This window comes from Hyposmocoma kahamanoa, unplaced genomic scaffold (genome assembly GCF_003589595.1).
Source record: "Hyposmocoma kahamanoa isolate Upper Pololo Valley unplaced genomic scaffold, ASM358959v1 277, whole genome shotgun sequence".
NCBI lineage: Eukaryota > Metazoa > Arthropoda > Insecta > Lepidoptera > Cosmopterigidae > Hyposmocoma > Hyposmocoma kahamanoa.
In genome coordinates, this window is record NW_020653774.1 from 660,802 (window position 1) to 677,272 (window position 16,471).

A 16,471-nucleotide genomic window follows, 5' to 3' on the forward strand; every position below is an offset into this window, starting at 1 on the left:
AAGGCCCATTGGCCTGACGAGTTGCCAAGGATGGATGGCGCTTATTTTATCTCTGTTTCTGGTTATATCGATGTGGCAAAAGTGACGTAATGTAACGGGCTGCTGGCATTTGCGGACGCCACTGACTGGCTGAACAAAACACCGAACAAGCTACACCCATGAGCATATTTAGAGGAGCACTAAACAAAACATTGCAGACATACAATTATAATGTAATTAATGTTCTACAGTTGTACGGATTCAAATTAAACATAAACTTCGTATATAACACAACACAAATTTTTTATAATCTCGACTACGCGCAAATTACTCCATTTTGTCTGGGCTTAAGCCTCCTAGCACTTATGCGGGTTGTCCTGAGTAGGATTATCAGCAGAGCGGTGACAATATGACAAAATTTATTGTTTCCACAACCAACATATTAACTATTAAATCGACATTACTGTTTGACTAATATAAATATGTCGATCGATCTCGTCGTTATCGGGTATCTCGGTTCCCTATGCCCAGTTTAGTTTACGTTATTTCTATATTTCTACATGTCTGTACTTGGCTTGACGACTTCGCGGGGGTTTAGCTATTTGCTTCGACAGTCTTTTGTGTCCTTAAATGCCAATGTTTTTATTTCGTATGCATGTTTATATTAATTTCCCTATGTAGCTTTCATATGTAGCATGTTACCGGTTATACAATATGTTTCCCATAATTGTACACGGTTTTGTGTTATCTATGTAATTGCGTGTATGTTATAGGTTATGAAATCTTGTGTATAATTTTTATATTTCCTATCACAAGGGATTTGAAGAACATTAGGTACAGTTAGCATCTAAATTGTCTGACTATTAAGAAAATTGTGATTACAAACAACAATAAAATTATTGCCCCGTACAATGTTCAACGAAGTTATTCAGCCAAGATGTGTTGGAAATCAGATTTTAATTACGTGACCTCGCAATTGTACCAATAAGAAGAGATAATTGTTTAAATTGGTGATTAGACTGACCTTGTTTAATATAACCCGTATAATTATGTATTTTCTATCCGTGGTTGAAATCCATACAGGAAGTGCAACTAGGATCAAATTTCGAATACAGCGGCATACCCATATGTAATGTTAAGTGTACAAATCCTTCATGTTATTATGAAAAACCATTATAAGAAAAATTCATTATAGAAAATTGAAAATTAACAACAAGCTAAAGTGCTCGTACTACACGATAGAAAGTTTTACGATTTACGCAGTTAATATATTTGGTCACTTGATTGCTGTTATTTATTTCTAAAGATTAGTTTGCCGTTTTTAACAGACCAAATAAAAGAAATTCTATTACTCCAAAATGTATCGTATCTTTTTTTTATTTGTTTTGGTAAATGGGGTTTTAAGCCAGGCGCTAGTTCCTGGTGTGTGCAGCAAGCCGCCTAGAGCTCTTGCTCTGTTCAGACACGACATTGAGGGGGTAAGTGACTTTGCGATTACCGAGTCGCAGATTTATTTAATCTACGAGGTAAACTTGTATTAGTTCGTAAATGAATTCGATTTGTTAATTGTTTTAAACAGATTACACGTACGTTTGCACTTAATAAATAAAAAACAACATTTCGTAAGACGCAGTTCTTAAGTATATAAGCCAATCCAAATAAAGTAATAATAAATAAAAGTTGTTCTTTAAGATAATAAAATTTAATTGAAATAATTGATTTTAAGAACGAAATAAATAGTTTATTTATACGGCAGTGCAATTGTGTTAATTAAATATTTTGTGAAAGATAAAAAGACAAAATAACAGTGAAAATAAAACAAAAATAAAAATGCTTTTAATGAGTGAATGAATGAAAGAATTTATTTCAGAACATGTCCATATAATGTTAGTAGGAACTTAAATAACTATGTTAGTATAATGCAAAATTTTCATTTTCATTTACATGAATGGACATCCAATGTTTAAGGATTGGGCTGTCCATCCTCTCTGCTATCACTCGAAGAAGACTGTTGGTACTGCCCCTCACTCTGGCCAGCAGGGAAGCCACTCTTTTCCGAATGATGGCCTGAAAACCGTCGTTTCTAGCCCCCGTGAACATCCCAGAGGCACTACAGTATCGAGGCCACCCCATCAGTTCCCTTAGGGCATTGTTGAATTGGACTCGCAGGGCACTGTAGGCTTTTTTGGTGTAATTGCTCCACATCTTTATTCATTATATAAATATTGCTTTATTCATCTTAACATTAACAGAGGCTGGTACCTCCTTATAAAGCCTGCATCAGAACGCACGGCTCTTCCATAGTAACATGTGCACATTTTTAACTTATAATTTAATTTTTATATCTCAAAACCAAAATTATTCAATCATAACTTGTAGTAAGTTTTTCTTTTAATTTTTATATCTCAAAGTAAAATATCTAGGTGTGTATCGCGTGTGTGTGTAAAGTAATAAAGTGTTGAATTATAGAATATTAACATAATAAGAACGAACAAACACAAATAAAAATTCCTTCACTCGAACCAACGTCTGTTTGCCAAACCGAGGCTACCACTTACCAACTGAGCTACAGATAGAGTCAGTCACAATGATTTTCTATATTAAAGAAGAAAAGATGTAGTTTTTGCTTGTTTGATAACATTATAAATACAATCTTCAACTCCAAATTTGGCAGGATATTTTTGTTACATTATGTAGAGTATATCATCTCTAACGTGATGTTGAAAGGGAATTAAGGATATATTTGGTGGAGGTGTAGAAGCAAAATCCATCAATTGAATCTTTAATGCGATTTCTAGTCGGTTTAAAAACACCCATAGTGGGTTTTGTCACGACCTCTAATTCCGAGACTGAATCTGTTAATAGAATGGCAATAGTTCTACTAGCTTTACCTTTCGTGTATTTTATCTTGAGTATGTTATATATTTTGGTAGCAGTAGAGCCCATTGTGAAAGAGTTCGTCCAGGGAAGTACTGCCACCTTACCTATTTCTGCCGCTAAGCAGTAATGTCAGCATTACTGCGTTCCGGTTTTGAAGGGTAAGGGAGGTGGTGAAATTACAGGCACATGGGACTTGTCAAGTTATGTCTTAGGGTGACAGTGCCCCGATATTTGCGATTTAAAGCTCGTGAGTGGCACTGCAACTGTTATGGACAGGCGCATAGCTCACAAAAACAACGTACCCATAAGTCCCGCGTTGATCGGGATAGTCCCGCTTTTGCTTCGTGTCCCGCTAGCTCCAAAATAATGTCCCGCTTAGATAAAACAGAATTCACGTGACATTTTTTGACAGACTTCACAAGATTAGCTACTTTTTTAATGTTTCATCTGTAAACATTTTTAGTTCTTTTTTAACTGACTTCAAAAAATGGAGGAGGTTCTCAATCGGATTGTATGTTACGCGATAATCTGTGAACCGATTTTGATGATTCTTTTTTTGTTAGAAAGAGTGTTGGTCCTTGGTTGGTCCCATCACAATTGAAGAAAATGTTCCATCTCTAAGGGCAGCAAACCAGGGTATGAATTCGCGCACTTTCCGGTAACCCATTTCAATAAAACTTGTTTACCAAATACGGTGATAATGGCAAAGCTGTCATGTGTTTACCAATTGACAGTAATAGGCTTATAAGATGATTTCTCACCACAGCTCATGGGTGTTTTTTACGAATATGCACGCATCCCGCACCCCCAAGAGCAAGGAGACTGTACCACAGTAGTCCTGGGTATGAGGGACGAGTCTGCCGGCACCATCTCCAATGCGGAGAAACTACCTAACGGCCAAATCCGAAGGTGGAATGGTTTGATATACAAGACCGACGATTTTCACGTTCTTTTCGACTATGGTGAGTAAAAATGATACTAAAGTCTGACATCCAGGTTTTCTTAAGTCCCACAGGCAGTACAGAGAACTATATAAGAATATAGTTTGGAGAACTACTGTCTGCAATCGCATTTCAACATTACTTTTAGTCACTATACTTGTATTTTTTAAATACCTTATTTTTAAATTTTCTAAAGTACATTCCAGTTTACGCTACATATACGTTTTACAAGTGATTTTACTTTAATATCTTGAATTTTATAAAAATTATTTATGAATAATTAATCATGAAAATTAGAATAAATTAAAACATATAAATGAGTACTGCTGTCTTTTGTCTGTTTGGGATTTTTCATTAGAGGAAATACCGGATCCCAAACTGATGGTACGGAGAAACCATCTTCCCTGTTGAAATTAGGTTGTTTCTTAATTTCAATACCGTAACTGCACGTAACTGGTTGATGAATGAACCAATCAGCCGTGACCATTACAACTAAAATTTCCGAAACGTTGGTTTGTTTGAAAAAAGAAACAAATATACGCGATTTGGTTCCGGAAAAATAGCTTAGTTTCCTATAAAGATTGATTAAAAATAATATAAAAGAAACAGATCATTATTTCGCAACTAATTGCGAAAAGAAAGAAAACTTATGACTTTCTTCATTTACGCACTATACTAATGTAGTTAATTAAGAAAGTAAGAAGTTTTCTGCTTGCGTTAGGCTCAACTCATACTGGCGCAGAATGGAAGCGTCGCGTCGCGTCCTATTTTTCAACTACAACGCGCGACGCCGCTCGCATTAGCGCGCCCGGACCACAGTGCGGTCGGAGTCTTACGCCCCAAAGCACGCAAGGAACGCGCCTAAGGCGCATCGATGCGATTCCATATTTGCATAACACAAATTTGTACCATAATTATGGGAAAATAGAGATTACTACGCTATAGGCGAAAAACATGACGCGTCGCGACGCTTCGACTCTGCGCCAGTGTGAATTGAGCCTTAACGTTCAACCATATGTAGACGGGAATTGCATGTGACTTGATTTTTTTTATGGTATATAAAGTTGACAACTCCCGTATAGGGAGCTCTACTGCCACTGAACGGTTCTCAACACTCGAGGTCTTGTGAAGGTGACACAAGTCACCTTTAAGGTCTGTGCTGGAGATTGAGCTCTCTAATAACAATTAAGAGTTCGATCTCAACTGCATTATCGACTAATTAAAAGCTGTTTCTATAGTAGGCTTTGACGGCAATACCTCACATAGTGTGTTGATGTCTGTGACAAAAGCGCTCGGCGCTGTATTGACAGCAGAGTGACATGGTCTTTTTCAGGCAATGTAAAATTCTCCTCCTACGTGATGGCGATGGACGGCAGGAGTCATTTAATTCTATATAGTTGCGAGAATATACCCAATAGCAACATGAAAAAGGGTGAGAGAATTATTCATTTATTTTTTATTTATTTGTCCTCGCTTTAGGCTACGCCTCTCTCGCTGGAAGTAAAGCAATAAATACGAGTAATAGAATATTTATGCGGTTTTTAGTAACAAAATGAAATGAAAAGAGAAAAACATAAAAAATAACAAAAGTAAATGCGCGCGCGCGCTCTCGCGCGCGTGTGTGTGTTTGTATATGTTGTCGCTTCGAGTCATTACGTCGAGAACAAATTGACATTTTACATAGATTTCATTATATTTAAATTGAAAATTTTAATAATAATATTAGAATTATAATTAATTATAAATGGAAAACGACGTAAACATAAGTAAGTTTAATGAGCTCGAATATACATCAAATGCTGCACTATGCTCATTATGTATCAAATCTAGGTTTTCTATACTAAGCCGAAACAAATAACTTTGTTGAATGATTCATAATTTACACACATAAACTTACATACAATATGTAACATAATAAGACATGACTGACTCGCTCAAGAACATAATATATTTAGAGGCTGAATAAATAAAATAAGGCTGAATCATGATAACCATGTTCATAATGAAGCACTGGCCGAATAACTTCAATCATCTTTTGATTTCGATGAAACGTTCTGGTACACTATGTGGCCAGTGTTTCATATGAATATTGTTATCATAATTCGACGTTTTTGTTGCGTTCCTCTGTTTTCAAAATATAAGTGTGCATTTGATCACCATCTCACTTGATTGAAATTGGCGATGAGGTCGATAATGGTACACGCACACCTAAATAATGCCTAGTCACTATTGCCTTGAAAACGCCCAAGTTATAGCATTCAGGAAATACACATGAATGTGGAAATGTAACTCTAAATATGTCCATGAGTATATTATATTCATATCATTGACTTTCAATTACATGGACGTCGGGTCCGCGCTAAAAAGTGTCCGCACTTGTAAGGCGCTAAAATCGTATACAGAGCGCGACACTCCGCTTTAGTCTTCATTTGTTCTACGGACAGCGCGATACTGCGATGACATAACAATTTAAATTTCGAATAGGTTGACTTGGGACATTTTTTTCGTGGTTTTTGTATTAGACCCGTCGTCCATTTATTTGTAAGTCAATGATTCATATACACAATCTATAAACATCTATATGTATATAATACACAAGAAATATATAAGTAATGAGATGCGGAAGGAGATTGAATGAGATTGAAGATTCATTATTACATTATTATTTGTTAATTTGATTAATTTTGTATGGACTCTGATACATTTTGGCGGTCAAGTTTTTTTATTTAATTTTTTTATTTTTATATAATAGCAAGTAATGCGACGAACATCGAGTATATAACCAGAAATAGAGACGAAATGTCATTCAATTTGTTTGAAAACTATTCTGCCATATCATTGCTGTGACAACTGCGCTCCGATTGGCTAGCCCGAGTTCGAAACAATTGACGGGTGTCGTCAATTGTTTCACTTCAAATCGACCAGTTAAATTGAGCTTTGCTATAATGGATGAAAATTGCAAAATATTATATACATATTTAATATTTAATTACCGATGAAAATTGTTTCCGTTTGTTTTATAATTAGATGTTTTGCTGTTCCTATTCTGTTCTGTCCCCACACCACCGAATGAAACAGCAAGCCATTGTTAGAGAAATTATCTTTAATACAACAAATACAGAATATTTTTGGAATATAAGGAGACGTACCACACACAGGTCACTTGTTGGCGCTTCTATATTTCAGTGCACACGAGAGTTGATGTTTATAAGTGTTATATCGCTGATGAGTTACCAGGAATACATGGCCCTTATTTCGTCTCTATTTCTTGTTATATACTCGATGGGGACGAATAAGTCAAGGTGGTAAGCGACACACCTACTCATAACAGTTGCAGTGCCATTCAGAGCTTTAAATCGCAAAGATCTTATGGGCACTGCCACTGCGCCAGTCACCCTAAGACATAAGTTTGTCAACTTAGTCCCATGTGCCTGTAATGTCACCAGCACTCTTACCCTTCGAAACTGGAACAGAGTAATGCTTACATAACTGTTTGGTGGCAGAAAAAGGTAAGGTGTTAAAAAAAATGCACGTTATCATTTAGTTCTCTAATGTGTTGACAAAATTATTTATTTATTTATTATTGCTTTATTTATTTATTTGTTACTTTCATGTACAGTTGTGGGATGGGTGTTGAGCAGAACGAAGAGACTGTCCGACAGAGCAGCGAATGCCTTCAGGCAAGTTCTCGCGGAAAACCCCGATATGGGACTAGAGGCGAATTGGCATCACACCAACCAAAACTGTTAAATCGACTTTGTGTATGTCATGCGCAATATGTTGATCGACTTGCTTTTTGTCAGTGGAAGTTGGAAATTTTGAATACTATTGTTGCACATGAGCAGTATTAAAAAATTGGCCGTTTGTAACTAGATGTAATAAATGGGTATTCATTATTGCGTTCTTTTATTTAGGTGATACTTACATATTTAATAGGAAATGAAACTATTTTTTCGGATCTAGTTGTTTTTTTTAAACAAAACAACGTTTCGGGCGCTTTACATGTCCCATGGTCACGGCTGACTGAGATGGTACAGTCATCAACCAGTTATGTCTAATTAATATTTAATTGCAAATCACCCTATTTTTTACTATTGTTCCAAAATTTGTTACTTAAATACCAAAATAACAGAATTGTTATTAAATTAAATTTATTATTAATTAATACAGTCAAATTAAAACATTAGGTTATATTGTTATCTTATGTTTATTCGAGATTTATTCATCAGAGGAAATACTGGATCCCAAACTGGTGTAACGGAGAAACCCTCTTTCTTGTTGAAATTAGGATGTTTTTAATTTCGATGGTCTCCTGCAGCATCCTGAGTAGAAAACGGACTTGTTTTGCGAGAATCTGGGGTTTGTCGAACTTAATTGAATGTGTAAGTTTATCCATGATGTGGTCGCAGACTGCATACTTTTTACGCGACGCTGTTTGAAATCAGCTATATGTTCTTTGACGCGCGTACAAATTCTTCGCTTCGTTTGTCCAATAAGAGAGGTTGCACTCGCAGTCAAGCTTATAAGCTCCTGCATTCTGTAAGGAGATTCCGCGAGTCTCAGGAACTGAAAAACCTTCCTCAGTGGCTTGAAATAGGTATAGATAGACGCACAGTTGAGGACTTTTTCGATCTTGTCTGTAACACATAAGGCAATATGGCTGGTCTTTACCCGACTGTTGACGGGTGAAAAACAAACATATCTATACCATTTAGAACCCAAAAAATAGTTTCATTACCTATGTGCACCCCACGAGAGGAGTCTCCCCGCGTGACGTACCGTTCCTTTCTTGTATATCTGGCACACCCTGAGCGATAATCGGCGAGTACCTTAAGCTGGTTCTAGTAATAATAATCCTTGGAAAACGTGTTAAATCCCCAAACCCCAAACCCATTAACCCAATGTCAATATGAGAAGAGACCCGTGCTCAGCCGTCGGACGTGCAATAGGTTGATGATGATAATAGTTAGACGAGATCACTCTACACGCAAATACTTTTAAATTTAATGTGGCCCAATTTTAAAAATTGTAAAGATCTCGTAATAAGTGTTTACTTATTACGAGATCTTTAATAGTTTTATTCCAAACAAATGTTTTCATACATCCTCGATTTCGACCTAAAGTTGTGCATATTGTTTCGAAAGTTGAACTTATTAACATTATAAGTAATGTTGTCTAGTGTGACCAACCGCAACCACAACTGAAAGTGGAAAAGGGTACAGCAACTTACACACGTAATAATCATGCGCATTAGATTCTGATTGGACTTCACTTGCAATCGACCTTTTAGTTACAAGTCCTCCTAGTCTTATTTTTAAGAACATTCTCGATTTCATCTCGAGGGTGAATTAAAGTAGACTTTCATCGGAGTCATATGCCCAAATCACCTCAGATACCTTTCTCTGTATGTATCACTACGGCCATTATCGTAGTCTATATCTTTCTCTGGATAGAAACAACTCAAGAATAATAATTGATGTCAAGTGCATACATCCGGTACGCTATTGAAAAAACCTCTTAAAACATAAAATTGGAACAAACAAACAACAATCATAAGAGTCCGTAACTACTTTACAAAGGCATATGATAAATAATTAGTTCTCGAGAGATAACGAAGTTCTATTTAATGCCGCGACCTTTATTTATTCACTGATTCTAAATTTCTTAGCGAAACAGGCGCATTTGCAATTGAGATTTTTGACAATAAGCCCTTTAATTTCTTATAAGAAAAGGGTTGTAAAAAATGCATCGCATATTTTTGGTTTTTGTTCTCGTTAGTAGCGCTGCAAGTCAGTCAATTGTTTCCGGCAAATGCGTGAAGCCGGAACAGGCTCAAGAAAATATAGACGTTGCTGGGGTAAGTGTTCGTTTTAAGCTAATGATTGTTCGGAAGCGATGAACTATAGCTTAGATGATATACTCAGAAAAAATATCGTTGCATCAACGTCCTATCTACAATTTCATAGGTTTTCTCCCCTTTTTGGAGCATCTCAAGTGGTGTTGCAGCGACAAAGTTAGGCTTGACAATAAAAACTTTGCGTTTCAATAAAAATGACATTGAAAGCCAGAAAAAAGTCAATACAAAGATATAACAGATAGAAAAATTTCTTCGACCTGCTAAATCGACCTGTAGCTCAGTTGAAAGAGCAACTGGACGGTACCACGTGGTCGCAGGTTCAAGTTCGCTCGGGTCTAAGGAATTTTTCTTTGTGTTCAATCTTTGTATTAACAATTATAATAAAAACTTTGTTATTGGGAACTAAACTCCTCTCAGCCCATATACTTTTATTGTTGTAGTAACAATATTTTTTTGTTAGTTACGGTCTATTATCTCCGTATACGTTCAGTTCGAATATTTTTTAAAGATGAACCTCTTCTGCATTTCTCGATAAACTCCCATTATCAGTTACTATACATATTATTCGGAGTCCAAACGCGGAGGGTTTAGTTGTATTTTGTTTAGGACGTGTCGGTTAATTTCTATTGTATTAGTCTTTATTTTTTTAATCAGATACTAGGTACCTACTACCAATATGCCCGCGTTATCAACGCCGACGAGTACGGGGATTGCTCCACTACCACTCTTGGCTTCGCGATCACCACCACCGGTACGGTATCTAACCGGGAGGTCCTGAGTAATGGGACTGTTAGGACCTGGTCTGGTTCGATTAAGAAGATTGACAAATATACCTATGTTTTTGACTACGGTAAGTGTCGAGGTACACACATTGAGCTTTGCTCGTTTAAGGACGTCAATGTAAGATAGACTACCGTATGTATGTACTATAGTAGATATTTAAAAAATCAAATTTAATCATATATTGTAAGTTGCTGCAACATTATAGATTAGTCCAATGTACTGTGTTCCTAATCTTTACATCATTCGGAATTTAGATTGCGGTCCAAATGACCATTTCGTGTGCCCGGTGGTAAGCAACACGTCTGTCCATGGCAGCTTTAAATCGCAAAATTTGAGCAGCACTGCCACTGCGTCCATCACCCCGAGACATGAGGTTGAAAAATCCCATTTGTCTGTACTTTCACCAGCAGCTATACTGCTGCTCAAATTACTGCTTTGCAGTATTGACTTACAATTATATGGACGTCGGGTCCGCGCTAAAAAGTGTCCGAACTTATAGGGTGTTAAAATCGTATACAGAGCGTCATTCACGCTTTAGTCTTCGTTTGTTCGACTGACAGCGAAGCAAGCAAAATTAGACAGTACTGCGATGACATTACAATTTAAATTCAACGTTTTAGCTTTTTCATATCCTTTACATGTCACTACGTTTAAATAGGTTGACTTGGGACATTTTTTTCGTGGTTTTTGTATTAGACCCGTCGTCCATTTATTTGTAAGTCAATGTTTGCAGCAGAAATCGTGGTATCGTGGCATCATTTCCTTGGACGAAATCTTTTAGAAGGAGCGCTACTGTTGGTAATTGGGGTTAAAGAAGACCCATTGCGTAAAGCTGATACCCTGTCATACGAGATTGTTGTCCATGGCCAGCAAAAGGACTCAGACGAGTTGATACTTTTTTTCAACTATACAGTATTTCGCTATTAACGGATCGCCGACTTTTTTAAATCGAGTAGATAAACAGTGTTGTCTGCTTTAGTAACATAGAGTTGTTCTTAACGTGTGATTGTGTCGTGAAAACATACGAAGTCTCGAAAAGTGTTACGTATTGTATTATAACTGGGATATAAAAAGAGACACCCAGCGAATTGCGAAGACATAACAAGCGGTGTTCAAAAGAAATATCGTGAGTTATGTTACGATGTTGCTGTGGCTATAAAACGTTTTTGTGTAATAGAATATCCTGTGTTTTACTCTATCACAATACCACTTACAACCTGCGCATTTGCGCGGTTTGAGATCAGCGAGCCTTTTTGAGTTATTGCTATGTTAAAATGTAAAATCTTTCGTGTTCTGCACCACCACAATAAAAGTAAAATACCGAACAAAAGCTGCATCATCATATCATCAATCATATCAAGCACGCCTGTCCATAACAGTTGCAGTGCCACTCAGAGCTTTAAATCGCAAAGATCTGAGGGGCACCGCCACTGCGCCCGTCACCATGCGAATTAAGTTGACAAGTCCCTGGAGCCTGTAATTTCACCAAATAAGGCCCAATAATGTCCCATATACCAGTGTCCCGTACCACTCACTTCGCATGTAGCGTGACCAGTCTACAGGTCTTTAGGCAATATAATACACCTTATCTTTCGACAAACCCTTGTTCAACAGTGATTTTCTTGCAGAATATTTACAATAAATACAGCGTAATAAATACAACGTTGCTTCCAGGTGAACTCAAATACACCAACTACGCGCTGGCGACGGACAAGAGGAACTACATATTGATTTACAGCTGCAAAGATGTGCCGAATACTAGCACGAAATATGGTGAGGAAATTGGGCGTATAAAGTTCCCAACACTTGTCTTAGAGGAGTCCGGTGCTCAACAGTGGAAGTATAATGAGTTGATCACGATGATGATTGTCCACTACAAAATACCGCGATGGGTGTTTCTGAAACAGCTTTCCTGATGTCTTAATTTCTTTTTCTAAGCCACATTAATTAGAAAAGGAAATTAAGACATTAGGGTCATTACAACGTTATTTACTTATAAACACCATTAATTACAGGAAAAACATGATTACGAACGGAATCATAGCGATAGAACAATTACACGCGCCATATGGGGTCGCTTTCTTCTTACTAGCGGGGAGTAGCGGCGGGTGCCGCCGAAGCAAGGATTTTTTACATTGCCGCCAGAAGGCGTTATAACACTTCTTTTGGGCGAATTTGTACAGGAAAAACTTGGTATAAATCAAAATACCTAATAACTTTCCAAATGACTCGCAAAACTACCAGCAAAATAAAACACTTAATTGTTTGCTGAACCTCAGAAAGGTATACAATTAAACGTTACTATTTCCGTGTAAGTTCGGTGTTGCTTACAAAAATAAAGGCTGTGTTGTATTAATTAAGCCCGAAGAAACTCATAAATATATAAATTTCAAATCAAATTTAATATTACCTATCAATGTCAAAGAATAATAAGATCGCCGCTAATATTAACAAAATTTCACTTATGTTTATTAAAAACGAAATAGAGTCAACGATGTTCAAATACTTCTACATTATTTTTTTATGGGTTTCTCGGTCGGCTATACATTTCTTTAATTCGTAGTAGAATGGATTATGTTTGTTATTTATATGACAAACAAGTGCTAAAATGGACGTGTTTATGCTGAAAATAACAAGCAAAATCCATTCTACTACGAATTAAAGAAATGTATAGCCGACCGAGAAACTCATAAAAAAATTATGCAGAAGAATTTGAACATCGTTGACTCTATTTCATGTAATGGAGAGCGAACTTTGTATACAGCCGTTATATACCAGAAGGCAATTTTTGGAAACTAAGTTTTACTTAAAAGCACATTCCTTTGGCAATAATTTAACAGTTAGTATATCGCACTGTTAATACAATAGTGTATTAACTCAAAAAGAGAAAAACGAATTACTCACTTCCCGCAAAAAAATCATTAAAATTTATATGTTATAGTTTATTATAGACACATAAACAATTTCTCAAATGTATTTTTAAAATAAAATGGAAAAAGTAATTTTATGTTTTTTAATTAGGATTATTTTGGCCAGAACTAGCTCACATAAAGTGTGTCTCTTTTTGAGTTAAGTAGATATCTTTTTTTGAAGTGTGGAGAATCAAATTTTACGTTCAGTAACGATATAATATTAAATTTCACATATTTTGAGTTACAACACTATTGTAATAGCAGTGCGATACGATTCGTGAGTTAGAAACCCATTGTCGGCGTAGCTACTGGAATACGAAAAAAAGCCGTGTTTGGGTGCAGTAAGCGAGGAAGTTACCGATGAGCACATTGTCTCTTCATATCCTTTGCCTATGTTTAAGTATATGGATGTCAAAAATTGAGTTAGATAATGTACTATCCTATACGTTGGATTGTATTTCTCATGCTAAACATATTTATAATAGTGATATTCTTCTCATGAATGTAATTAGAATTGCTAGAAAAGTATTCGGGTTGGTTTAAAATATTTACTTATGACTCTAAGTGCGGTGATAATATAGGGGCAACTTTTTGACCCACTTAATAATAAGAGGGCAGGTTTTAAAATTACGTCTAGCATAACAATAATGTCGGCAGAGTTATATGCAATATCTGAGGCGTTGTCGTATGTGGAGACATTAATTTGTCAAAACGTGGTAATCATGACTGGTAATAAAAGTGCCATTCAACATATAGCTCGGTCTACTTATGGCAAACGGTGTGTTTCATTGGCTTACAAAATTTTACAACAAACAAATAATGTTACGCTGGTGGGTTGAGATGATGCTTGAGGTTGCAATGACTTGCTAGGGAATGAGGAACCGGACCGGTTAGCCACTGCGGCTGCTTCAGAGGGGCCTGAAGTTGACATTGTGCCTGACTTCTCAAAAGTGGTTGCAAGCTATATAAGTAAGTTCCATTCTCGTTGGAAGGAACATTTTGATATGAAGTCCCAGGAAAAAGGAATCTGGTACAAGACCATGCAAGTGAGCCTCCTCGTGTCCCTTGGTTTGACCATGTTAAGTTAAGCAGGGGTCAAATTGTCAGCGCGCATAGGTTTCGATCCGGACACGTTCCATTAAACAAATTTTTGTATTTGATGCGGAGGGTGAACTCACCGAATTGCGAAGTGTGTGGGATTCCTGAGGATGTACATCATTTGCTCGTGGAGTGTGTTCGGATGGAACCTATCAGGGCGCAGTTATTTGCACAGGCTGGTTTCCACACATTAAATGTTGGGTAGTTTCAATCTGTTTTGTTGAGCCAGCATGTAGTGCCTCGGAGATTCTTAAACATGTTTGGTTAGGTAGCATTTTGATCAGTCTGGATTTTATTAAGTGTTTTCTTGATGTACCGTTTTGCTAATGGGGCTGACGATCAAAATCCTTAAATAAATAAAGATAAAAAAATGAATTTAATTTGAACTTTGCCATGAGTTTTATGGTGAAGGAAAAGATCATGAAACCAGCACGTCGGAGAAGGTTCACAACCTTCGGAAAACCTGTGAAGTCCCCAACCCGCATTGCAACTGTGGGAAGAATGAATGGGTTGATGGTGACAATGATTTTTGTTTATAATACCAAGTGACGGGACGATCAAGTCGTGCGCCTGATGGTAAGCTACGCGCCTGTCCATGACTGTCGCAGTGCTGTTCAAAGCTTTAAATCGCAAAGATCTGAGGGGCACTGCCACTTCGCCCCCCATCCTGAGACGTAAGTTGACAAGTCCCATGTGCCTGTAATTTCACCAGTACCCTTAACCCTTCAAAACCGAAACACGGTAATGCGCAGTAACCTATATTTCGCAGTCATTACTGCTTGGCAACAAATATAGGTTTAGTGGCAGTATTTTTTCAGACGAACTCTTTCACAATGAGCTGCATAATTAAGGTACTTTTATATTTAGTAAGAGATCTTGAGTGATTGGTCTGAGATCGCTGTGGATAAAGAGAGAGTGTTGTATATTATCAACTAGTATATTATAATACTAGTTGAAAATGTTACACCTCTAAGGATGGAAAACTAGGGTATGAATCCGGTTTCACGCACTTTCCGATAACTGATTTCTATAAAACTTGGCAAATAGATGTAATTCCATTAAAAAAACCGATAAGCAAACTCTTGAGGTCGGTTTTTTTATTATAATAATAATTAGGACGACCTCTTTCACAAGGAGTTGTACTGCTACTTATAATAAAGTTGCATATAAAACTTTTCGTTGTTTGTAAAATTGTTGAAAGAAAGAAACGTTAAAAATCCAAAACGAAAATTTGCAACAAGCACGTAGAAAAATTCGTAAAGTCGGTTCGGCAAGGTCGGTTCGTGACTTAGTTGGCATAGCGTCAGACACGGTTTGCTAGACGACGTCGGTTCGAATCCAGTCTACATACAAGTGGAGTAATGTCACCAAAAATAATTGAATATCATGATAATGAAAAATCAATAAACTTAACTAGAACTATAATTGACGAAAAAGTTTAATGTTTTCGTGTATTTTTTTGTGCAGTTTGGGGCTGGATTCTGAGCAAGACGAAGCAGCTGTCCGAAACAGTACAGTCATCCATCGAACAAGCCCTCATCGGTAACAAAGACCTGTTGCAGGCCAATTGGCATTATACCGTCCAAGCCAACTGCTAATTCCGTGATTTTATATGTTCATTTATGCAGCTGTTGAATTAGTCAGCAATGAAAAGACGTATAGTCAGTAGTTTCGAACAATATATTGGCACATGTTTAACATGCTTTCTATTGCATACAACATGTGGTACGGACGGAACAGTTCGTGTGGCACTCAGGCCGTTGAAATCAACGCAGTTGCGACGACGCCATGTGGTCCCGTGTGGCATCTCCCTAACTACGTACCATGTGCTCGACGGTATATTAAATATGTGTCTGTAACTTAAAAAATGTGTTTTTTTTACTACACCTAATAATTTTAATAAATAATACGTCCCACTGGCCCTTTTTCACACTTTTCACGAGGTCAAAGTCCACTGCTATGTCTGATGCGACAACGGAGTAAACATGTTCAATGAATCGTAACGTTTGAACTGTATACTG

At 36.9% G+C, this 16,471-nt stretch overlaps 2 protein-coding genes across 2 annotated transcripts; both read left to right on the top strand.

Moving 5' to 3' along the window:
* Positions 1 to 1,278: 1,278 nt before the first annotated feature.
* Positions 1,279 to 7,689, top strand: LOC113229107. The gene is made up of 4 exons (XM_026462600.1): positions 1,279 to 1,457; positions 3,626 to 3,821; positions 5,134 to 5,232; positions 7,420 to 7,689. The coding sequence occupies exons 1-4, from the start codon at positions 1,338 to 1,340 to the stop codon at positions 7,548 to 7,550; spliced, it is 546 nt and encodes a 181-aa protein (XP_026318385.1). The 5' UTR covers positions 1,279 to 1,337; the 3' UTR covers positions 7,551 to 7,689.
* Positions 7,690 to 9,488: 1,799 nt separating this feature from the next.
* LOC113229109 (apolipoprotein D-like) lies at positions 9,489 to 16,179 on the top strand. The gene is made up of 4 exons (XM_026462602.1): positions 9,489 to 9,657; positions 10,312 to 10,507; positions 12,115 to 12,213; positions 15,918 to 16,179. Exons 1-4 carry the CDS (start codon positions 9,544 to 9,546, stop codon positions 16,046 to 16,048), a joined length of 540 nt encoding a protein of 179 aa, XP_026318387.1. The 5' UTR covers positions 9,489 to 9,543; the 3' UTR covers positions 16,049 to 16,179.
* The last annotated feature ends 292 nt before the right edge of the window (positions 16,180 to 16,471 follow it).